Raw genomic sequence first — 25,795 nt, forward strand, 5'->3', positions numbered from 1 at the left:
CTGAGTGCACTTTGCTCCATATTGAGTTGATGTTCCAGTCTGTGAAGTTATCTCTTGTCAAGGGTCTTAAGTACACTGGAAGGAGCAACAAGCACCCAATCACAGTGCATTCTAGGCTGTTATGAAAATACCCAGGTGATACAGGTACTGATACAAATGAAGGGCATTCAAATGAATACAATAGGCTTAATGGAAAGTCTTGATTGCCTTGAATTTGTTTGCGAACAATGTCATGTCATTCCAAAACAGCTGTCATACCCATTAAGGCTAGATAATGGAATAAAGACAACATTACATGTTAAGTTGCATATTTTATGCCACTCTACTAGACAAAACGTAGCCCCATAATAAATAGATTAATACTGATCTTATTAAATGTTTCTGATATTGATATTTGTATTATTAAAAGCTTCCTTTGTCACTGACTTTGTAGCATTACATAAGCGCAAACCCATATATGCGTTATATATACAATATAACTACCATTTGCCAATCCTTAAAGAGTGTTGTATGAACATTGAGCTCTTTAGACTGACACATATTTGGCTAATGGTATGTTTTGAATACCAAGTTTGTTTTTTCATAATAAACATTCAAACTACACTCATCAGTTCTTCGGGCTATTCACTTCTCTGCATTAGTCAAATGACTGATTTTCATATCAATGGAAACTATGACTGTAAAACCATGCGTAATTAAACCTTTGGTTCGTGGGAGAAAATAAAGGTTTCTTGTTCCAGTGTTTCTATAATAGTCTTTGATCTGTGCTTCATATCAATTACATTTTAGGAATGACAAGTTCAAATGTCTATTTTAATCCAAGCCCATTTCCTTTGGAGATTAAATAAAAATGTGTTAGCTCGTAATAAATCATAATTTAGTTATCAAATCAACCAGGAGCCTACTGCTTTGCATGATGGGATGTTTGTCTATTGTTTTTAGAATAGTAAATAGATTAAATTAGCCAGGGACTTATTCTGTTTGACTGGTCGTTAAGGATAATGAGTATGTAGTTCTTCTATACGTCTATGTTTAGATGGTAGACAACAGATACCAAGTATCTGCACCATAGGACACCACATATCTTGGATATACAGAAGTACTGTTCATGCTGTACATTCCTGAGCTATACATTTCATAATGTGAACAAATGTATTTTATATACATGTATTTTACTGGACCTGGCGTTGAGGAATTTTGATGTATGTATCGTTTTATGCATTTAAATGTTTCTGTTCAAAAATCAAGTAAGCTCCACAGAATCAAACTTAAGACGACCCACAAAGATATTGTCAACAATCACAGTTTATGAGTCAGGCACAAGTAATACTAACATAGAAAGCAGGCTTATTTACACATGCAGTACATTACGAAAGCAGCCAGTTGTTCCATAGAGAAGCTAAAAAATGTGTACCACAGATGTTTAATATCAACAAGGAGATAAAGTCTAACTCGGGAATGCTGAACCTGCTTTATGTTGTGTCACAATGTAATGGCAGTTTCATATATCAGTTTCACAACTTTAAAACTCTTTAAAAGTTAGTTTTTCTGTGTTTTTCCCTTTTTCTCTGAATTTCAAAATGCTGCTGCTCCTTCTCATTCAGAAAGACAATAGTGAGAGTAAACTTTCGATGTGTCATAGAAAAACTAAAACTGTACACTAATGTCATCATGAAATCACCACAATATCACAAAAATAGAAATGTACTTTCCGAACGTTCCCAATTAAATTTGGACCAATTAAACGTCATGTTGTTAATTATGCTTATCAGTTAAAGCATTGAAGCAAATACTAATAGCCTTCTGCTGACAATTCCATGTTATGAATAACTTTGTAGCATTATTTAATCATCACTAAAACCAAAGAATATGCTTGCCGTCTCATTTATCTATTTTGTACATTGCTAATACTTAAAGAATGGTTAAGAACGGTAACAAGAAATTCCTTTTACAAAAATAGCAGTTGTATTTGTAACACTTTTTCAGTTTGACAATCTGTGAGAAAATATAGAAAACTTTCAGTAAATAGAACATTTATGTTTTTTCTTTCACTTTTTTGCCCATGTCACACTTTAAAGGTCTTAACAAGGTCGAGGCAAATAGAAAGGAAAAGAAAACATCATTTCCTGAAAAAGAACAAATCCAAAAAACAACAATCCAGCAGTGAGCATCAGTCCTTTTTAAAAACTGTACAAAAGCTGGTCTTCATTCAACTGCCTGGCTTCATTGGTTTCATTGCACCACATTTGAGCATTAACACAATAGAGCATTGGCTCCTTCTTTGTTGGGAATCAACAGCACATATTTGGCATTATTTGGGTTTTCTACAATGATTGTACAACTAGATGGAAGTCAGGGCAGTTAACAAATCCCAGTCAGCTCCCTGCTGAGCAGCCTCAGTCCCAAACACAGCGTATGTAGGCTCCTCTTGACACCAGCAAAGGCCAGTGATCCCTAACTTTTCACATTACAGGCATTGTCAATATCGTCATCATAGTCATGAGCTTCATCATTGTTGTCATCATTGTCTTGAGATTTGCAGTGCGGAAGAGGGGAGGTGAATGTAATTGGTGGATTCTTGTTGAATTGTGTCAGTGTTGACAGTCTCTGAGGCAGCAGAGGGGCTTGTGGGTAGTGTGTCCTGGTGGGTGATGGGTAGAACAGGATGTCATGGGTGTCGAGATTCACATCTCCGTGTCAGCCACCGGGGTCTGGGTGGCAGAGTGTCCGTTAGTGGTGGGTCCGGGGTTGGTCCCATTTTCTGGTGGAGACTCCCCATTGGTGGTGGGCTTGTCGACAGGCTCCTGGGGTAGAGGGGCCACTGACACCAGGGTGTTAGCCTGGTTCTCCTCATCCACTTGGAAGGTATCAGCCTAGGAAAAGAGAAACACGACCATCAGAGCTTATACACGTTAAAGATGCACATTAAAACCAACAAGTTTAGTTTTACTGTCAACTTAGACATGCCAAAAAAAGCAAGAAAGGGTGTTGTTGAAAATGTGTTGTTTTGGGCGTTTAACAAATGCATTCTTTGTTAATGAAGTTTAATGGTTTCATCTGTGAGCACTCAGAAGCATTTTGGTAATTTGTTTTACTACTGGGTGGTTAACAATGTGCATGCATGTTTGTTGTTTCATTTTGGTTCTAGCTGAAACAAACCCTTGAACCTTTTAAAGTTTGGGGATATGCTTTGTCTTTCTGCAAGAAAATTGGGGATAACATTTAATTCCATTGCCAGACACTTATTCAATAAATAAGACAACAAGCGTAGGAAATTCAGCAATCTCTTTCATCCTAACAGTCATACTGTATGGGTGTGTCCCCATATGTAAACGCTTTGAGAAGTGATGTCATGAGCTTTAGTAAAAACTAAAACCATCTGTTGCCCCCTGGAATGGGATTTGGATTAGAAAAAAGCATAAAGCACCAATGCTGCTTTGAGTTAACGTGACATGTGAGTCAAGCATGTCCTCCCTTGAGGAATTGACCGGAGGATAACCATACGTTTGACCTAAAATCCATATGTACACAGTCACGGTGTTCAATTTCCTAAGTGAACTGGATCTTGTGGCCAAATTATTTAAGCTTAGGTCGGTAAAGGTAATTGCGTCATTGCCACACATGATGTTATTCTCCACACAGTTTAAGCACCAAAGGCAATACAGGATAGAAAGAACATGTCTACGTGGGATTTATTTTAAAGGTAGTCGGGTTGGTATAATAACTTAAACCAGATGATGAACAATGATGTCTTGGACAACTTTAATGATTCCCGAAGTATAAACAACTACAGATTTGTGGCTCAGAAAGCATTAACAGTGACACCTCCATTAATCCACTCACCAGTCTGACTCCTTTAGAGTTCTTGCGATGGGTCTTGAGGTAGTAACCGGCTACCAGCAGAGCAGCCAGCAACAGGCCAGCCAGCAGCAAGGAAACCAGAACCAGCTTAGAGCTCTTCCCCCAACGAGGACTAGCCTCCTCCACATCCGTCTGAGGACAAAAACAAGAACGTCATGTGTTTGTGTCTGCAAACAAGTCCTTGAAACCTATCTAGGTACAAACTGTATCCGACACGCATGAACACATGACATACACAAAAAGGTGTTGCGGTGTACATTGTGTAATTGTTATACCAGCAAGAGGAAATCTTTTTATTATCCGGTTAATGTTATCTATCGTGTCTTAAAGCTATAAAGGAAACAACCCCACTCCATGCCTTTGTTTACGAAGATGTATCTAGAGAGTTGGCAGTATTTCCTCTTACTTCAAAGAAGTGTCAAAACAAAAAGATGCCGGTGAGCGGACGGCATTATAGACTGGCTGAAACACTGCTAAATTACCAACGGTTTATTCTGTCTAAAGTGTAGTAAAAACTGAAATGTAGTGCATGTGGAATGCAAAGAGGCAGAGGGGTGTGACGGGCACACCCATAACCCAAGATTGCTCCCAGGGTAGTAGAGAAAATGCTTTGCAGCTGACAAATGGTCTGTTTGTGGGCTTTTTGTTTGTCACTCAAACTGACAGCCTGGCAGCTTGAGGATTTAAGTCTTCACACTCAGCCAGTGTTTTTGCTTCTCCCCAGTATATTCCCCTGTCTAGTTTGATTATTAGGCAACCAGAAAATCTGCGGTGGCTGAGTCGTGTGGATATGTCTTTGTTATTGTGTTTTTTGAAGGCCCTTTATATTGCATGGTGTGATGTTAGCTGGATATGTGACATTGAATACCAGCTTATACATGACGCTGCAGTTCCAGAATGATCTGAATAATTCACAATGCCACACCACTACTATACTAGTGTACTATCAGGACATGATAAATAGGATTTCTATAGCAAAATATACATGGTACTGTACCATGTCTTTGATGTTGTCATTGTTGAACTTCTCAGCCATGCCTGCAACGTCATCTGCAAATAATACAAAGAAAATATGTTTGTTAGTGTTTTCCTGTCACTACATTTTTTTTCTATGATGAGTACTTTGTTTATCTTTTTGTATCATATTCACTACCACAGGACGTCACTCACCTTCAACATATTTCCCAGATACAATGATTTCGTCTGTGTTGTCCTCCTGGTAGATCTCTAGCTTACAGTCTTCACCACACAGCTCCTGCAGAACACTTTCAATCTTCTTTTTTGTGTCTTCCTGCGAGGAGACCAAAATAAAATTTGATTAGTATTGAAACATTTTTCGTTTCAACATTTGAAATGATTAATTTCTAGATTGCACAATTCAACAGTTATCCCAAATAATAAGCTCTCTCCAAATCTCAATAGCTGCCTACAATAACACCTTGAATCCTCCACTCCGCCTCTTATCCCTCTTTGTCTGTTTCCTCATCTTTTTTTGTCTTTAATCCGATAAGGGCTATCACGACCCTGTGCACAACCTTTTCCCTGATAATAATCTGCAATCCAAACATCAGGATCTGCTGCACTGTAGGAGCCATTGATCCAAGATCAGATTGTTAGATGCACAGCTATGGGTAGGACACAGTGACCTCTTCCTGGAAATCTTTATCATAGGAAGCTCTGTATTTGATCTCTGTGCAAAGAGAGCTCAGAAACGGCTGGATTTCTTAAGGAAACAGCTGGATTTGAGTTATCACCAACACCTGCTTTATTTACAACCCCATCATCCTTTCTCAGTCTCGGATCAGAAATACCAAATTGGATAACTCAACGTTTCAGTCCTTTCAATATCTTAAAAACAAATATGACTTCTCTGCTTATATTTGATGTTTATGACCAAGAACCCAAGGGCCGCTCTATTGTGTATTCTGTTTTCAGCTGTTTACACATTGTTTAAATGATAAATAATGTATTTTCTCCATGAGCTGAAATCACATCTAGTGGTTGCAGACATCGACATGAGTGCCATGATTCCTGTACAACTCAAGGCTGTTATCCTGAGAAATTGAGGAATGTGTGTTTCTGAACATAAACACCTCCACGCTGCGATGCCAGGCCTCTGTACATCACATATTCTACGGCAGCACTGAGCCCACCCATGGTGCTCCCCTCCCTCTGCCCTCACAGCTCAATCCATACCCTGCCTAACATGCAAAAGAAATCTCTTGGACTTTCCACCCGACAAAAGAAGAAGACTATGTTAAAAATGTTGGATTTTCTCCAGCTTCACTGATTTATGGGAAATGGAGATGAAACAGTCATAAATAAGGAATAGATTCCTACTGAGCTTATGTTCAGTAAGCTCATGGCCAACTCAGAATGGCATCAAAACCAAGCTAGAGACTATTTTCCTTTCTTCTGTGTACTTTATTGGTATGTGTGGAAGCATGCATGTGCAAGAACATTTTGCACCCCGCCAAGATCATACGGCCCTGTAAGATTTCTGCTGCACAGACCACCTTTACTGTAAAGAGCAGGTATAAATATATACATAAACAGACAGAAGGAGGTGCTTTCTGAACTTACACAGTTGGAGGCGGCCTTGAGTTTTAGACTGACAGAGTTTTTGTCCTCGACCGCCTCTTTGCTGACACAGACAACATCTTCCTTGGGCACCGGCTGCAGATAGAAATAATAATACATGGTATTTATGTAGCATTGTTCTAAGTATTGAAAGAGAAAAAAAACATTTCATACAAACAGACAGAGACACAACCAAAATGACTTCCATAAGTCCTTAAAGGGGCCCTTTGCACATTTTCAGGTTCATATTTGTATTTTGTGCCTCTACTGTGACATGTCTACAAGCTTTAATGTTCAAAAGGTCTTTATTTTTCTCATACTGCAGCACCTCTTTTCACCCTCTGTCGGAAACCAGAGCCCAGACTGCTCTGATTGGTTCGCTGGCCGGCTCTGTTGTGATTGGTCAACCCCTTAGAGATCCTGGCCCTTAAAGTGGACCGATCATGCTATATTTAAATGATATATTGTAGGGCCATACCTATATAAGGTATATTTATACGTTTCTGTTTTCAAAATACCAAACAGATCATGCATTTTAGCCATGCCTCATTTCGCTCTATGTGCTGTTTGCTGTCTACGGGGCTGATTCTGTGAGCTGCAGCTGACCACGCCCCCCTGCAGGAGAGGGGAGCCGTACTCTGATCAAGTCAAGAGGGGGAGAAAAAAAGATCTCCGTGTTTAATTTATATATACAGTCTATGGTTTTATTATATTATTATAGGCCTATAGAGTCGTTATTCATTTGTTTTAAAGCTCAATAAATAACAAAGAAGACCTTTGACCGGCACTTTTCTAATTTTGTCCGGAAGATTTAAACTTTAACGGACATCTTGACCGGCGAAAGAAACTGAAACTGAAACTCTGCTGCACGGTCCCCTCGTTCCTTGGAAGAGGCGGAGAGGTGGGTGTTTGTCATCTGCTGGTGGACTAACCGGAGAGAATTACAGTGCTTGCCTCGACGGGGAGGGATTGCATTGAATTAAAGCAGCGGGAGCAAACGCTTGCCTCGGGGAGGGAGAAAGAAAAGCCACAGCGGAGAATAAACAGAAGGGTAACCATGGTAACTATGGGCGGGAAGTCTTCTTCGCTGCTTTTGTGGCAGACTACAGCGCCACTTACAGGCCTGGCATATGTACTACAGCGTCTCCAGCGCTTTCGAGCGGCAATGGCCGGCCGTGGCCCAACCCCACATTCCCCTGATAGGTGGAGAGTTGGCCCAATAGCCGTAGCGCCACTTCTGTGACGTCAGTGAAGTGTTCAAATCTGGATCAGTTTTTATCAGATCCGTTGCAGCCCCTTTTTTAGAGATTTGGGTATGGAGGAAAATAGAGAGGGTTGTGTTTTCTGACACTTGGTGAGTTCCCTGACACACCGGGGACACATATTCATGTATAAAAGACGTACAAAAGTGCATTTTGCATGATAGGTCCCCTTTAACCTATCACATACACTAGCCAATAGAAGCGCAAAGGACTACATTAGGCGCTTTCACGCCGCAGTACTTTTCCCACTAAGGTTAATCAGAACTTAGTTCATGAGAACTAAAGAGTTCTCATGAACTAAGTACAGATCGCGTTCACACCGGAATAAGTCCCTGGGGGAGGATTAGGCAAATGAAGCCGCTGACGTCACTTCTTCTTCTTCTGCTTTGGGTTTACTGGCAGGCCGCAAACAACTTCACGGCGTATACTGCCACCCGAAGTTCCCGGCCGGAAGTCCCCGGAGTTGGGGACTGGCTTCAGTAGAAGCTGCTGGAACTCCCAGCTGCGAGATGGTCCGCCATATTGGACAACTCCATATGGCAACTCAAATAGGACATTTGACGTCTAGACGGCTGCCCGATTTGCATCATGCATGCGCGAGTCATAAACGTCTCAAATATCTATACAACATTTTTTTGTTATTTTATTTTATTTGCAATAAAATTAAGGACATTCACAATTAATGTAATTAGATATAAATTATGAATGCCATACATATTGCATACATTCACAGTCAATATTTCTTCAGTATGTATGATAGCTGTCTAACAGAAGTTAAATCCATTTCTCACTTATTCTGACAATGTACAATAAAAGAATAAATAAAAATAAAAGAACCCAATAAAAGGAGTTGTTAAATAATAGTGAAGTCACGTTGTAATAACAATAACTCATCTCTCTCGTTCAGATTAATATTGTCGGGTTTTTTGAGTGTTCTTTTTCTGCTTTGCCAAACGCCACTGTGTCAAGTGTTTCATTTAATTTAATTTCAAACCTTTATTTAACCAGATGGTCCCATTGAGATCATAGATCTCTTTTTCAAGGGAGGCCTGCAGCATATAGGTTCCACATGAAACATAAAACAATAAAGGACATCATACATTATATTTACAGGATACATTTACATAGTTATAGACATTTACAAGTACCCATTGTATCAACGAGCATTTCATTTAGCCTAGCTTTAAAAACATGCAGAGGAATGAGATTGCTCAGTTTCAATTCTTGCTGAAGATTGTTCCAAGCAAGTGGAGCTGCGCACATAAAAGCTGTCTTACCTAAGACAGTCCTTGCTCTTGGCACATCTAACAATACTACATCATGCGATCTCAGACAATAGCTGCTTGCAACTCTCTGTGTTATCAGAGAGCAGATATAATACGGGAGTTTACCCAACAAAGCTTTATAAATAAACGTGTACCAATGACTGAGCCTCCGTACAGTAAGTGATGGCAAACCTGCCTTGGCATACAGGGTACAGTGATGTGTAAGTGCTTTACAATTTGTGACTAATATCAGTGCGCTGTGATAGGCGGCATCTAACTTGTTCAGGCAATGGGCAGGTGCATTCATATACAACAAGTCACCATAGTCCACCACAGGTAAAAAGGTCACAGTGACTAGCCTTTTCCTGGCCTCAAGTGAGAAACAGGACTTGTTTCTGAAAAAGAAACCTAGCCTAACCCTCAGCTTTTTAAGCGGGTTATTTACATGAAGTTTAAAAGTAAGACAATCATCAAGCCAGATACCTAGGTATTTATAACAGGTAACCACTTCTAGTACTTGTCCTTGCATAGTAACAATATCTAAAACAGGCTCTGGTGTCTTTTTAGCTTTTGAAAAAAGCATTACCTTGGTTTTATCAACATTTAAAAGAAGCTTAAGTTCAGAGAGCTGAGTCTGAATAATGTTAAAAACAACCTGTAATTTAACGCCAGCCTCCTTAATCGAGGGACCTGCACAGTACATCACGGTATCATCCGCATAAAAATGTAAAGTAGCTTCATCCACATTTTCACCTAAACTGTTGATATATATGGAGAATAATAGTGGACCTAAAACAGAACCTTGAGGAACACCATTAGCAATGTTTAACCACTCAGAAGACAGCCCATCAAAGTGAACACATTGGGACCTTTCAGAGAGGTAGTTCACAAACCACCCCACTGCATGGCTGGATATGCCAATACTGAGTAGCCTCTGCTTTAAGATGCGATGATCGACGGTATCAAACGCTTTGGAAAGGTCAATAAACAGAGCTGCACAAATGCACTAAAATACTCGTAATGTCATTCACCACTTTCATTGTGGCAGTGATGGTGCTATGTTGCTTTCTGAAGCCTGACTGATGTTTAGACAGGATATCATTTTTACATAGAAATTCCTTTACCTGTTCACTCACTAGGCGTTCGAGCATCTTCGCCAGAACTGACAATTTCGAGATTGGCCTATAGTTATTTAGAATAGTTGCCTCCCCTCCTTTTAGTAAAGGCAAGACATAAGCTGACTTCCATACTTTTGGAATTGCATTTGTGCTGAGGGAGAGGTTAAAAAGAGAAGTGAGAGGTGGAGAGCAATAAAATCTGCAGCTATCTTTAAAAAGAAAGGTTCTACGTTGTCCGGGCCAGCCGGTTTCTTAGGATCTAACTTAGATAATGCTTCATGAACAACATTAACAGTAAAAGGAGTAAAATTGAAAGGGTTTTCCAGACCACATTGTTCAGAGTCACGGATTGGGGTGTTCACAGAAGCAGAGTTAGTCACAGAATCAAACAGAGAGCCACAGGACACAACATGCTTATTAAAGCAATTTAACATGGTGGCCCTGTCCGATATAGAGCCAGATGCTGTGGTAAGGCACGGAGGTAGCTCATTACGGATATCACCGGTGGATATCGATTTTATGGCTTTCCAAAATTTCCTAGGATTATTTAGGTTTTCTGTGGTAACTGACAAATAGTACTTCGACTTAGCACTTTTGACATGTGAAGTGAAGCTATTCCTTAGCTGCCTAAAACACAGCCATTCTACCTCTGAGCCTGATTTCCTAGCCTTTGCCCAGGCCTTGTTTCTCTCATGCAGGAGACCGGACAGTTCAGCAGAAAACCAAGGATTGTTACTCTAAATGTACGCAGGGGTGCATGTCTATTAATGATCTCCATAAAACCAAGATAAAAATAAGACCATGCAGTTTCTACATCAGCACACACTAATAAGTGTCCTATTAGAGTTGCCGTATGTAGTTGTCAAATATGGCGGACCATCTCGCACATGCGCAGTGCAGATCGGGCAGGGGTGCAGATCGGGTAGTAGGGCTGTGCAATTAATCGTATTTTAATCTCGATTACGATTTTGGCTTGCAACGATTACGAAAACAACGTAATCGAAATAAAACGATTATTATTTTTTATAAAAAAAAAAAAAAAAATGTAATTATTATTTTTTTTAATATTTTTTTTTATTGGTTTTTCAGTTGAATTATACTTTAAGTTCAGGGTAATCAACTGTTAACATACTGTTCCAATTTTATTTTTCAATAAATGGATGTTTTCAAAGTAAATGGATAATCGTTTTTAATAATCGTGATATCAATTATTGACCAAAATAATCGTGATTATGATTTTTGCCATAATCGCACAGCCCTATCGGGTAGTGACAGTCTCTCTGCGTTTGTGCGCTGGGCTAATGCTAATGCTAATAATGCTAATAATGCTAATGCGAGGATAATAAAATGGCGGCTTCAAAAAACTTTTTGGGAGTTTTACGGGGCGTAGTTTGCAATCCGCCCAGCCAATCAGAAATAGGAACCTTTTTCTCCCACGAAAGTCCCTGCTCTCTAGCAGGGATGGAAAAGGGGGTAAAAAGGTTCTCATGAACTAATTTTAGTTCCGGATTTTTTTGGTGTGAACGCAACATTTCGGAACTATATGGGAACTAAAGTGGGAAAAGTACTGCGGTGTGAATGCGCCTAATCAAGACGTTTTAGGCAGGGGGGGAAGTGTGTGGGAGAGAAACTCCCTCTGGCGTGAACTTTGGGATTTTAACCTTTGCAGACCATTGAAACCAAAACCCTAATGCCATTTAAACATTTGAAAATGTGATACATAAAAAGTGTGTCCCTATCATGTCAAAGTAATAATAGTGAAGACTAAATAGACAACATAGCACTAGTATTTGATTGTACTGGTTACTATCATAGGACATGTTTCTGTGTACATACTGTATATCCAGAGTGAATATTACAAACCAGGGACTTAATATCTAAATAACTTTATGACAGACTGAGGGATTTGAAAGGACTTCTTTGTCTTACCTGTGGTACATTGTCGGGGCCGTCCCCTCTGGCAGGCACATGTGCTGGGGTCTCTGGTTCCTCAGTTTTGGGCGTCTCAGTATGTTCCTCAACCGTAAACTCCGGTGTATCGTCTGTTGACTTATCTGTATCTACATGGCTGCTGTCGTTACTGTCGATGGCTTCTGGTGTAGCTGCCGGTGTTGCTGCTGCTGGCGTAGTCGCTTCACTCACTGGAGATAGACTAGGGAAAACCTGGACCTGTGGATCCCCTGACTCTGAAAAAATAAATCCACTTAAGATGTTAATTAATGATTCGTGGCATTTCAGAGGTTTTTGTACAGGTGATGTACAATAAGTGAAACATGATAATAAACTAATAAGCAACCAACTACTCATGCAACCTGGGGCCTGCAATAAACGTACACGTTGATATATTCCAGACCGCAACTTGAAGGGTTTAAATCGATCAGGCTTTGACAAAACAGTTCTAGAACATGTTTTTAGAATTTCTTTCTTATCTTTTTATTTATTTTACACATCATCAAAGCATAAACTGTAGTGTTGGTAAGCGTTTGCCTATTGGCAGAGACTGATGGCTGTGTTTACAGAGGAAGGTCTAAGGATATAATGAATCGATTTTATAGCAGCACACACATGGATTGACTGTCAAACTATATTTTTATTGACTTAATTTTTTTCTATAGTGTGCAAGCGAAATAGGTTGATGTTCTTCCAATGTTCTTCTTTCGAGCTGACAAATCAATCTATAGAGAAAACATACACAGTATTTCTATGAATAATTATGGTCAGTGTTTCTTACCAGTAGCTTCTGATGTCATTGGATCCCTGTCTCCTCGTACGAACTCCATTGATAACACAGGCGCCGCCGTCCCTGTTACAACGTCTGGATCCTGTGCTGTGACTCCTCCTGTCAAATCAAAAAGAAAGCTTGATGTCACATTGTTTGAAAAAACACAGTAGCATATTTACAATTGTATTTAACATCAAGTAGCATATTGGTCTTTTAAATCGTGGCAAGACTTTTTCAATTCAGAGTCCAGACATCTTGGAAAAGGATGTGAGTAATTTGCAGACAGCTAGCTCACATGTTCCAGAGTGAGATCTCATTATCACTGGTGCAAGTCTAATGGTGAGCTCTAATTTCTCCGCTTGGAGCACTTGCTGCTGCTGGTGAGCGTACTTTTCCATTTTGTATTACCAGCTACTCAAGTCCAGCTTCTCAGAAGGTGTAATTCCACTTCAACGTTCTGCTGCCATAATATGATAAAGTTGTTATGTGAGGTACTAGCTCAGAGCTTAGGTGGTTGGTAGTTTTCACCAGTGTGCTATTGTAACATCAATTATCTTCTAATGCATGAGCTCATGCTCTTTGGTGTGCTCCCATCAAGATTTCAGTCCCTCGAGGCTCTACAATGATGTAATGATGTAGATTAGGTCAAAGATCTTATTGCAGTAGATAACAGATCTGCTCAGAACCACGGATCACATCATGAAGTCACTTTGAAATTGAATCGTTCTCACCCTGAGGTTTTTTAAAAGATCCTGTGGTAACAGTGACTTAGGCGCCGTTTACACGAGGAGAAAACTGCTTGTATCTGCATAGTTTCGCGTGCGTATAGCCCTATTATTTACACGAGGCCGATAGAAACTGACCCCACAAACGATAACGGGTCCCAAGGTGGATAGATTTGCAAACGAAACGCTCTGGGGGGTCAACCGAGTCCGTGTAATCACCTCTATATGAATATTTCCTGAAAAAATAGCGAAAAAAAAAAAAAAATAGCACCTCTCCTGCTCACTGCTGTAGCAACCATCAAAAATAGCTGTGTTAATTAAACGCACAAGGGGTTCTTGAATGAAATAATATTATAAAAGGCAAACCAGAATTGTTAACGCCCAATATACTCCTTAAACAAAATAAACAGAGTCAGATTTCATGCATTGATCCATTATATTGACAAAGGTGCATCTCACCCGGTGTTTGTAGAGAATATCTCTCTTTCTGAGCCGTCCTCTCGATGCAATATCCACAGAGACGTGCTTCTTGGTTTCTTTCAGTTAACTTCCCCGTTGCATTTATCCATATGCTGAGGAAATGACTATATCCCGCTGAATACCAGCAATCGCCACACACACTGACTTCCTCCTGTCAGTAGCTACTGCTAGTGCTACTGCTACTGACCATGCTACAGATATTAGTGCAAAAATATACAGCTCCTCTACCACAACCATCAGCAACAACAGATTCGGTTTCTTTCAGTTTCTTTCAGTTTCAGTTTCAGGGCTTAAACAGAAGGGTAGCCATGGCAACATTGCTGCGGGGCTGCTCCAGGCTGCTCTTCTTCGCGGCTTTTGGTGTATTTTGGCGGAAGTTACAGCGCCACTTACAGTCCCAGCATATGTACTACAGCGTTTCCAGCGGCCTCGTTTAAACAGACACGTTAAATGAAACAAATGCATGTGAACGGAAGACTTTTTTGAATACGCATACTGTGCATAAACGCAAACGGTCCCGTGTGAGCGGGGCCTTAATTTACGGTAGGCAAGAATGAGATAAACTAAATAAGTTGCTGAAATATATTAATTTGAGTATTCTTGTTTTCCAGTTGAATGTGCCGCTGGAAGGTGCCAGGTAATGATTCCATTGAAAACGTAACTTTTTCCAATTTTTTTGAATGATGTAATATGCCTTTATATACATATATATTTTCCATTTGTCAGGGATCCGTATGACTCTGGTGAGAGTCCTTGATAAATTGCAACACTAAATCAAAGTCGTGATAGGGTATTTCTAGTCAGGTTCTCTCAGCTGTAAATTACTTCAACTTGCAAAGTTTTTAATACGCTGGATAACTTCCAGGGCACATTTTCATTCTCTGTGCAAATTATTAAAATGTGCCACCACACCCTGCAGCCGCTGAGCTAATGAGCTGAGTCTTTATCGCTCTGATTTCCACAGGTCAAATTGCAAGTGTAGGATCCAAGAGTCAAACCAGAATACCCAGCATGCTTTTCTTTTACCCAGATTTCCCTCTCTCTGTCTATGAACAACAACATTACCTCACTCTCAAAACATTCCCATAATGCCTTACCTCTGCAGATCTCATTACCATGTTTCCTGCACTGGCTGCCAGATTGAGTTTGTGATTGATTTCATGTTATTAATCCAAGTTTGCTGCCCCCTGTTGTAATAAATCTTACTGCCATTCATACTTTGTTTACAATACTGTCCTGGTTTTTAGCCGTTGTGTCTTTTTCTGTGCAAGTATTTTTATGTTAACAAAAGAGCACACTTCAAATTCCTTTTATGTGCACACACTTTCCTAGCAAATATAGCTGATCTGATCAAGATCTTTGTGTAGTGACTTTAAAAAAATGGATTAAAATATGTTTATTTATAATCATTCCGTGTAAGATATTTCCACCATGTACTGTACATTAGAGGTAAACTGAAACACAGATTTTAATAGTTTGAAATGTAGAACAGATTAGCATTTTTAGTGTTTTCCAAATTATATTTCCTTGACTGCTTGCCTCTTGTGTTAAATTACAACTTATTTAAACAATTTTACACCATAACAAAGCATGTTTTTCATCCTCTTGCGCCTTCCTTGTACAATATAGCTTCTTTTTTTTTATACCTCTGATACACCCTATAGTCTCCTTACGCTTGTCTCTAGTCAGTACTTGAGATGTTCACACTTGAGGCACACACATTCACACAGTGGTGGCACTGTGACACAAGTCCACTGACTTCCTCAGATAAATCATTGTGACAGGCAGGTGCCACCAGCACATAGTAAACAGTGTGTGTGCCGTGCTAGCACATGGGGCAGTATAATCTCCCAGGAGGTCTTTTGGCATGCTTTAGTGCCGGCAACTGTCCACTGCAGCTGTCTGTCATACTGTGTCTAACAGGGGAAGTAAGTCTACAATTTGTAACTGGTTCAAATAAATGAGAAAATGCATCAGAGCCACTGACCTTTAAGGCAGTTTTTACTTTCTTGCCCTTGTCAAGCCCACAATAAAAGGCCCAGAAAGCTTTGTGGTACACATGGTCAGGTTTCACTATGGAGTCTGAATGTTGCCTCGTCCCACAATCCTCCCCGACTCCAGTTTACCATTAGGAGCATTAGCGTGGGTGTGGACCAGCGACAGGTCAAGGACTCCCTAACCTTGTTAAGTCTGTCCATTAGACCTGGAGTCTGCAGCCTGTAGCCTACAGCTGCCATCCCTCACCGTCCCTGTGTGGTCTATCTGTTTATGTTACCGGAAAGGATGGGGTTCAGAATGGGTGACATGGTCTTGCATAAATCAGGGTTTTCCATACAAATGTGACACACAGGAGTGTTAGAGTGCAGAGGCTGAAATGTGTTGTTTCAGCTCTGTGATCACTTTCTGTCATCAGGTGATTTGTAGCAGCATGGGGAGTAAAGCTATGTCAGTGTTGTTGTAAAATAATAAAGCCTCAAGATCGATGCTGATGGCTATGTTTAGTTTTCAGTTACAGTTTAGGGTTTTAGGGAGTCTCTGATGGGATTTTGGGGAGATGCTGTGGTGAGTGAGAGGAAATGAATTCACATTTCCTTTAAAAATGGAGAGAACCAAAATCAAACTGGCATTATTGAACACAATTTCCCTGTTTGTATAACCTGTTAGAATAGGATTTTTAGAAAGAATAGGATTTTTCTAATCCAAACTGTAAAAGATCACCGTTTCCCAAGTATTTAGCTTATTATGTCATGGCATCTCAAGCACTCTTGTAAAACTGGGCTGCTTCATTTTCATGAAGCAAAACATCCTTATTTGTCTTCAGACACAATAACACCATTTGTCTTTTTGTTGCTACACAGCCAGTAAACATTCTCAGCATTCATCACTCATTACAGACAGACACTTGCCTGACACACCAGAGCTCAGATGGAATGAAACCGCTGCATATAATTGCCACTTATGACCAACATGTGCAGAAGCGGTAAGATCTGAGTCACCGCCCTTTTATTGTTTTGTTTTTCTTCTAGACTTGAAAGCTTCCAGTCTTGCTTTTATTCAGGCAATTTCAGTCCAACTCTAGATTTGTTTTTCATGGCTTGTTGCACAACAACCATGACGTTCTGCTACTTTTCTAATGATGTTTTAGTGTTTATGAAGACAAGGGGAACTGCAATCAGTTTACTGGTTTCTTTTGAATGAAATTGAAGCCTTGACCTCTAACTTTGTTGTTATTAACACAGAGGTGTCTTGGTGTTTTTTGCTGCCCAGCTCAGCACACTTCCTGTCAGTGTAACCCATCACCATCTCACTTCCCCACTACCATCCTCTTGCACACTCAACAATAGCCACAGCTAAAGGTGATGAATCACTGATTCTACTGAAACCATTCCACTGAAACATACTGTACCATATCAGCTCACACCCCCCTGACCCTTGCACAACAAACAGACTTGACTTCTATTCCTTCTTTGTGTGTAATGTCAGAAAGCGTCCAAGAAATCAGTCATCATTCGTGAGTCTTGCTATCAGCGCACAAACACGGCAAACCTAATCGGCCCTGACTCCATATGTCATACAGCCCGGCCCTGACTTCATTGCTCTCTTGGAGATTTTCCCACTAGATTGCTGTGAATGACGGCTGCGGTCTTGAAATGCTTCACCCCACAGCCCCCCCCCATCTCTTGGGACTCCGGATGGAAAAATGTGGCAGGCTTGGAAGAAGACAAGCCTGCAGCTCAACGCCCTCCACCCTCCCGACTCTCCCTCAGTCTGCGCGCCCTCTCCTAGTCACGCACAGCTAATCCCAGGCATCCATCGAGGTGAGGCGTAGGCTTCAGTCCTCGCACCTCCAAAATGTTTAATGTAAAGCAACATGCCTAGAGACATATGGCAACAACTACTTCCCTACAATGAACCCCGAAAGCTTCACCTGTGTTTAGTCTATGCAGCTTGCTTCTCATGGCTACAACACATTTTTCACATGTCAAATGTCTTATTAGCATAACCTCTTAAACCGCTTTTTACATGAATTTCTTCTTGCTTCTTTTATGGACAGAAAGTATTTCACATTAAGTTTAATGCTTCTAAAACTAAACGTTTTTATGTGATACCAAAATATACAACTATTTCAACCAACGTTCTGAGTTTGTTTCCAGAGAAAAGTTAAAGGCACATGTTTTAAAACATTGTAGTATAATCTCAAAGAGGGGGATTGTTTAATTAACCACAGATTTTCATGAATATGTACAGTAATTTCCCCATGTTGCGCAACTTTGCACGCCATCTTCCCAATGTGCGCATACATCTGCAACCACTGTACATCTGTAACTGTGCAACCTCTCTCGTGTGTCTTCTATCTGAGACATGCACAAGCTGTTGGATGTTTTGAATGGGTAGACCCTCCCATGGCTTTGGCCCACAGTCCCAGTTAAACCCCAAAAATATGGCCTTCCACCTTTGGGCCCCCAGGCTCTCTCTGCTTCTGTTGGGGAGAATCCTGTGCTGTGTAATGGGGCATGGTGAGGATATAATGGTCAGCGCACGTTAGTGGACCACCCTGTCAAAGTTGCTGCCATATGTTGTATGCAATAGTTATCACTGTTGAAAAATGACGATCCAACCCGAATATCATATCATTTATCAATGGTTTTTCTATTCATAAATAAAGTTTGCAGCTCTGACTAGTGACAACACCTATTTTTCAGCTTTTTAGGCTAAATGTAGGTTCCCTAAATATTTTGACTGAGTGTGTCTCTAGCCAGACATCTTCTATAAACACTCTTAGAACACTTCGCCTCCTCTTTTCCTCTCTCGGCGTTTCATGTCCTGCAAATGTTCCTTTTGTGTACTTTATGTACGAGTTTCTTCCAGAGTATTGATTGAGTGGGGTCTGTGGGAAGGGGCAGCATGAACAGCACATAATTTGAATCCTTTTATTGGACCTTATCTGGGAATTGAATGTTCAGAAATTGCGAAAGGTTCCTAATTTAACGGCCATTAAGTGTAATTTTCTTTCTGCTGCTGCCTCTGGACCTGGCTCAACTTTGTAATGTCAGAGCACCTCTGCAGAGGTTCCCTGACGTCACTCTGGCATCTATTGGATAGACATTTGATCCAAGAGCTCACACCCCCCCCCCCCCCCCCCCCCACCCCAGCCCTCCAGCACTCTCCACATGGATTTTCAAAGTAGAACTGAGGGTGGCGACAAAACAGTAAGTGAAATAATCAGTCTTTAATACCCGTTTTATTTAGAGATTGTCTGGCCTCTTATAATTATCCTGCAATATAGTCCTATGTTATCTTCTTAATGTTAAAACTTACTCTAAGAAAGGACAGAAAAAGCTTAATATGGTTCACTTTCTTTCAATCGAAGCTCCAGCAGTTAATCAGATGTTTATATTTTGAAAAATAAAATAACAAAACTATTTTTTTTCCAATAAGGGGTTCCCTCAAAGCATCATCCATTTAGATTGTTCCCTTATAAAATTACTTTCCTGATTTAAATATCTGAAGTCATATCTTGAAGAATCTAAATTTGCGAGGTAAGAGCGTGCTGAAGAATGTGACATTGGAGCTACATCCCTCAGGGTTAAACATGCTCTGCAACTCTATCCTCTTTGAAACAACAGACCGCTGACCCCACTATTTTGACCCCCCCCACAGCGCACCCCCCCCCTCCCCTGTCGTTCCTGTCACAGCGATTAATAGCAGAACCCTGCCCATTCTTCCCTCTTGGCTGAAAAGCAACTGGATCTCATGGTTTCAATCAGGCCTGTTGAAGCAGCACTTACTTCAGCCAACGCTGCCCAGCTGCAGCTTTCAGCCCACCCCACCCTGAGGCCACGGCAGCCCCCTTATCGAAAGCATGATGCCTGTTTCTGAGGGACCACAATCAGGAAACATGACATCTGCTTTCAATTGGGAGCATTATATCACCCCCCCCTCCTCCTCCTAACACACACACACACACACACACACACACACACACACACACACACACACACACACACACACACACACACACACACACACACACACACACACACACACACACACACACACACACACACACACACACACACACACACACACACACACACACACCGTGTCACATTTGCCCCACAAAGTTTCACTGCCTCGTGCATTACCTTGAATGAGCCTGTCTGGTTTGAGTGTGTGCAGGTAGACTGTTAGGGATCCTGTTGCAGATCTGGGCGTCAATAGCTCAGAGGCTCAACATTGATTTTGTCCAGAGAGATTTTCAGGCATACTATATCTTACAAAGAAATATACCTTACTTACTTGCACACACATTTAGGGGTGGTAGTGAAAGGCGCCAAACTGGAGTGCACATTTGTTCGCTCACAAGTTTCATTTAGTTTTTTTACAGGACGTGTTGCCATCTGATACTCAGGCTCTGACTTCCCTTCCATGTATCTGATTCCCTGATTAAGGCCCAAGCCCCACGGGAACGAAAACGGGTTGTATCCGCATATTTCTCTTGCGTATAGCCCTTTTTGCCACACGACGCCGTACCGAAACGATAGAAACGGACCCCGCAAACGACAACGGGTCCAAAGGTGGATAGATCTGGGAACGGAGCGCTCTGGGGGGTCCAACGGCTCCGTGTGATCGCCTCTATACGATCATTTTGTGATAATGATGACGCAATAGCCCTGCCTCCCCCCACAAACCTGCCTCACCCCCGCAAAAGTGCACTGCACACTGAATTCAGATTATTTATCTTTATCTCGATATGGACATAAACGCGAGTGAAGTCTAATCTGACAGGATGGAGACACGCAGCTCCTCCCGCTGTGATGCAGCGGGAGGAGCAAAACACACACTTCAAGTCAGATCATCACCCTTAGCTATTTTAATTACCTCTCAAACTACCTAAACTAGTTATAAATGTTTATTTTTACTGTCGGGTCACTCATTACTGGATCAGCTGCTGCATGAGACAGACACTGTCAGAAGAGAGGAAAAAGAGACAGGCTCCGTGTATTTTATGATTATATATCATTATATCGTCGTTATTCATTTGTTTTAAAGCTCAATAAATAACAAAGAGAAGACCTTTGACCGGTACTTTTATAATTTTGTCCGGAAGATTTAAACTTTAACACACGTTGACCGGCGAAAAACTCTGCCCGGTTCCCTCGGCCCCCACCGCGGAGAATAAACAGAAGTGCAGCCATGACAACCATTCTTCTTCGCTGCTTTTGTGGAGGAAGTTGCTGCTTTTGTGGAGGAAGTTACAGTGCCACGTACAGGTTCGGCATATGTACTGCAGCTTTTCCAGCGGTTGGATCTAAACGGAGCTGTCTCTTGTGAACAGACACTATCCGGTGTATATTGCGTGTGGACGGAAGCTTTTTGACGATTGCGTTTGCATTAATCCTATGCGTTTTGCCGTATGCGTTCCCTTGGCACATAACGGCACCTAGTTGTTTGATGAAGAAGCTTGTTTTGCATGTCAACGCTTATTGTATAAGAATACACACATTGTAAATAGTCTGGAACAAGATCAAAGACAGAGCTGTTAAGTGGAAAAGCAGCTTTCCTCCTATTAGGCGTGGATCAAAAACACTATCCCAAGTACACTAGGATCTTATGTGTGTGTGTGGTGTGTGTCCAGGCGTCTACTTGCCACCACTGACTCACTTGACATTTGGATTTGACTTGGCCCGCTCTGTGCCACTTTCTTCATGAGAGGACAGAACAGTCTGTTGTTGACATTGTTTCTGTGATTCTTTGGTGCATCCATTCAATGGGTACAGCACAAACAATGATTTACATAATTACATGCTCTTGGGTTGGCAGAGGAATTGGGCAGGGTTTGTTAACTACAGAGCCTCCTAAAAACCACTTCACAGACTGAGCTGAAACTGTATTATGACAATTGTGTTTAAGTGCAGTTTTAGAAATGTAATTTTTGCAAACTGATCAAAAACAAAGGAGTCTTTAACTCCCTCTTCAGTGCTTCACCTAACCATTTTACTGCTTTCCTAAAAGAAATCTCCCTAACATTCTCACAAAGGGTTTCCCCCAGAGTCTTTGATCATCTAGCCTCTGTTACAATAACCCACCTCCACGTTGTCTGGGTAACGGTTACACTCACTAACATCTGTGAATCCGCTCTGACTTCATCACAGCAAAGTTGTACAGTAAGCCCATCTTTCCTCTACTTGCGTAACTCGGCCCCGCTCCCCTCCCCTGGGTTTACAAAATAATACTGCAAGAGGGATTTCTGTCAGAGAGGAGACAGGTGGTTTATCCTGTAGTTGAAACAGAGTTAAACATTACTGTTCTCCTTTTGTTTTTGCTCTCCAATATCTGCTGTATATTTGTCTTGATGAAAGGCACAAGGTCCAACTGCGGTCTGTAACACATTGCTATGTTTTAGCAACCCGGGGTTATTTTCAAAAGCTAAACATTGTAGTGTTTGTAAAGAGCTTTTTTCTTCTCTGGTTCAGAAACTATAAGTTACAATTATGGCCAGGCAATTTTTCGATGCAGATGTCTTTCATTGCTGATTATCTCATTCCCATAAACTATATCCCATGAACAAGACAGGAGGTTTGAATTAAGCTATTCAGCGCGGGGTTCATTCCCAGCCACAACACAGAGCACTCCAGATGATAGTAAAGCTTTAGTTTGTTCTCAGCGCAATTCTTTTGACATCTTGGTCTTTCTCTGTGTCTATTTTGATTGGACTTGGCCCGAGCCAAGTCCAATGGCTATTGAAGGATGGAACAATCATCCGTCTAAAAAGTTTCACAGATATTTGTATTCACCACATGATACATCTCCTAGTTATTTGCCTGCCAGGAGTCTGTATATATCTACATCGTAATGCTTAAGCAAGTACAGGCAATACGTTTTACATTTGAAAAAGAATGTGCTCTTTGTTTTATGGTCTTGGTTTACTCTCGTATACGTTTTTTGAAATGTTCTTGCGTTGAACTACTGAAAAAAAACTCAAGTAAGGCTAAATATCCTACACTTTGAAAAAAAAAGCAAATCTTACAATTACAATATCAGAAACAAAACCTGAATTAGATTGTTGTCCCACCCTTCTGATTGGTTAAGAAAGATGAGATAGTAGGAAGTTGTTGATAGTTTTAATACAGCTGATGGATGGAGTTGTTCCATTCCAGATGAGCCCTTCTTGCTGTATATAGAGCTCAGCCATGTGAGCCGCATGTCTCTATACATAGTTGAACAGCCACAGTCGTCCCTGATGCCTCAATAAAGCTCCCACTATATCAGCACGGCCACATTCGAAACGCACATTAACGACCATACTCCACACCCTTTTCTCACGCACACTTCAACTGATCTCGCGTTCCACAGCTAAATATATATACAAACATTTTTCAAAGTCCTTCAAGATCGTGGGAATCCGCTCAATGAAATAGCAAACATAGCGCCATAGGTTCAAAAATAGTTTGAATCGGAATAATAAAAGATTAAAAAAAGTAAATTCATGAGATAAACGGCTCTATTTTGTGAATGTATAATTTCAGAATAGAGATCTGGAAATCTATTATCATAATTTCATACTTAATGCCTCCACACATTTCAAACCTCTCTAAAATATTCCCTTTGTTTGCTAAGGTTCTCCAAAGTAATGTTTTCTGACTGCATCTTGAAGGAGGAGGTATATTTAAAACTGTTTCAAAAAGGAATACCAGTTATAGATCTGTTTTAAGCACATAAAAAGATTCCAGAGAGTAAAAGAGTTGTAGGGTTAAAACCTGGTTTCAACTCAAAGACAATTCAAACACTCCTCCACCCCCGACCCCACCCCTCCTGGCCCCCCCCCCCCTCCCTAAGGATGGCAAGAGAAGTATACCCTCATTCATGAAGCATGTTTTTACTACTCACCATTTAAGAAGGAGGCGATGAGAAGCAATGCAAACGGCAACATTTTGAGTGGCCTGTTTGTTTTCTGTACGGATGATGCTGCCATTCTTGTCCCAAGCGTGCACACGTCCGAAGGGTGTGAGCGAAAAGGGAGGGAGAAAAAGGTTGAGTTGGTTGAGCTGGAGCAGTTAGGGGTTTCCTCTTACCCAGAGCGGGACAGTGTGAATAAAGCACCACTTGTGTTCTGTCAGTTTTTATATAGCCCCCCCCTTCTCCTCTCTTACCGAGGCCCAGCCCTACACCCCGTCTTCCACTGGTTACTTTAACCCTTCCTCTGTGCCCCCACCCCTGAAGGCGGATGGAGGGAGGGAGGAGAACTGGGTCCTGTTGGGATGTTGAGTATTTAAAAAAACTATGCCCAGCATTCTTTGAATACCTATCAATGTTTACACTTATATACATATATATATCTTAAATAAGCGGCTCGAGGGCTTGAGTCCAACATTTTAAGAGTACATGTAAGTAGAGAATATGTTTTGGTGATTGCTGATTACTCCATCTTTTAGCACTGAGTTACATTGTCTGCCTGAGCAGTGCACTCTATTTGTATGGGAGCAGTAATCCACCACACAATGAAAGGTGATCGCTGACAAAAGGGTGACACCCTGGTCCCTAATAGGCTTATGGAGATAGACTGTGGAGCTGAATTTCATACTGGAAACAAAAGTGTGATCCACTGTTATGCTAATGGTACTAATCCATTTCACTGGCTCCGAAGCCCCCACCACTCAGCCAGGCCATCAATCAACACCAGCCATCTCAGTAGTGAAGACACCACAGGATCCGTTTAAACCTTTCACACGTCAACAGAGTCCTGAGAGCCCCCCTTCCTCCCCCTGCAATTTGGGGACCTTTGCTTCACTTTTGTTAGCTCTTTTTGCTAGCTGTTCCCATACTCTCTGTAAATCACACATCTGGAACCACTGGCGAAGGTATGCTAAATGACTTGTTAAAAAAAAGAAGCACCACACCCTCCGAGACAAAGAAAAAGTGTAGAAACGACAGCAAGTCGAGAAAAGCAAACTGGACCACTTCGTACATGCTTGTTAGAAATGCTCTTGTAATTTGATACCAGTCCCAATGCCCATACTCCTCCTGTCCCTGTTTTGGCCCCATCCTTCCCCCACATCACCCCATTTCCTCCCTGTAAGACCCCTTCCTTCTTTCCAGACAACTACCAAATATTCAGCTCAAACAGCAGGGCGTTGAGGTGGGCAATTGCTCCCTCACTGTGACTCGAGATGAGCTTCGCTAAAACTCCAACTTCAATGATCAGCGCCGGGCCCATTACAGCAGCCACAGCTGGACACCAGTATTCTTGTCACCCCAGTAAAACATTCATTAGACTGTTGGCTGGTTAAGTATTTCGGCTAGTTGAGTCCTCGTGACTCACAGCTTCCTCTCTAATGGCAGTAAGGCACATTTTTTACACAAACCCTGGCAGTTTATTTTTACTTTCTAACACCTTGTACCTCTCGTTAATTCACTCTAGAAAGGTCCCTAGTGCTTTCATTTGCTTTACATTTTATAACTTATTTCAAGGCATTGTGCATTTTCATTCTAGAATATTTCAGTCATTGTGGTTGAAGAAAATAATAAAGAGACACTTTTATTCCGGTCACATGACTTAAAGGTGGGGTATGTCATTTATTTCAGAAACACTTTTTGTTATATTCCATGGAAAGCTCTTAACATCCCGATAGCAATGAATATCTTAAGTGCTTTGACAAAAAATCCATAAAAAAATGTCATCTGTGGAAGCCGTAATACTGTAAAAAGCACGACCAATCATTTTAGCCGGCCCGGCTAAAATAACTGGATGGCCTACCTGCCTGTCAGCCTTCCATCTGTG

At 41.1% G+C, this 25,795-nt stretch overlaps 1 protein-coding gene across 1 annotated transcript; it reads right to left on the minus strand.

The window, feature by feature from the left end:
* Positions 1 to 1,287: 1,287 nt before the first annotated feature.
* Positions 1,288 to 24,083, minus strand: si:ch211-286o17.1 (hematopoietic progenitor cell antigen CD34). The gene is made up of 8 exons (XM_034139434.1): positions 23,905 to 24,083; positions 12,818 to 12,925; positions 12,016 to 12,272; positions 6,445 to 6,537; positions 5,032 to 5,152; positions 4,859 to 4,911; positions 3,844 to 3,993; positions 1,288 to 2,873 (listed from the first exon to the last, which is right to left on the minus strand). The coding sequence occupies exons 1-8, from the start codon at positions 23,987 to 23,989 to the stop codon at positions 2,685 to 2,687; spliced, it is 1,056 nt and encodes a 351-aa protein (XP_033995325.1). The 5' UTR covers positions 23,990 to 24,083; the 3' UTR covers positions 1,288 to 2,684.
* Positions 24,084 to 25,795: the final 1,712 nt, after the last annotated feature.

The sequence above is a fragment of the Trematomus bernacchii genome, unplaced genomic scaffold (assembly GCF_902827165.1).
Source record: "Trematomus bernacchii unplaced genomic scaffold, fTreBer1.1, whole genome shotgun sequence".
Lineage (NCBI taxonomy): Eukaryota > Metazoa > Chordata > Actinopteri > Perciformes > Nototheniidae > Trematomus > Trematomus bernacchii.

Bases quoted from the DNA above. Each gene is read 5' to 3' on its own strand.
- si:ch211-286o17.1 (XM_034139434.1), bottom strand. From the start codon at position 23,989: ATGGCAGCATCATCCGTACAGAAAACAAACAGGCCACTCAAAATGTTG. The intron at 5,153-6,444 runs GTAAGTTCAGAA...GTCTCCTCGCAG, and splicing joins TCAAGGCCGCCTCCAACTGT to GAAGACACAAAAAAGAAGAT. The intron at 4,912-5,031 runs GTGAGTGACGTC...TATTATTTGCAG, and splicing joins ATCTGGGAAATATGTTGAAG to ATGACGTTGCAGGCATGGCT.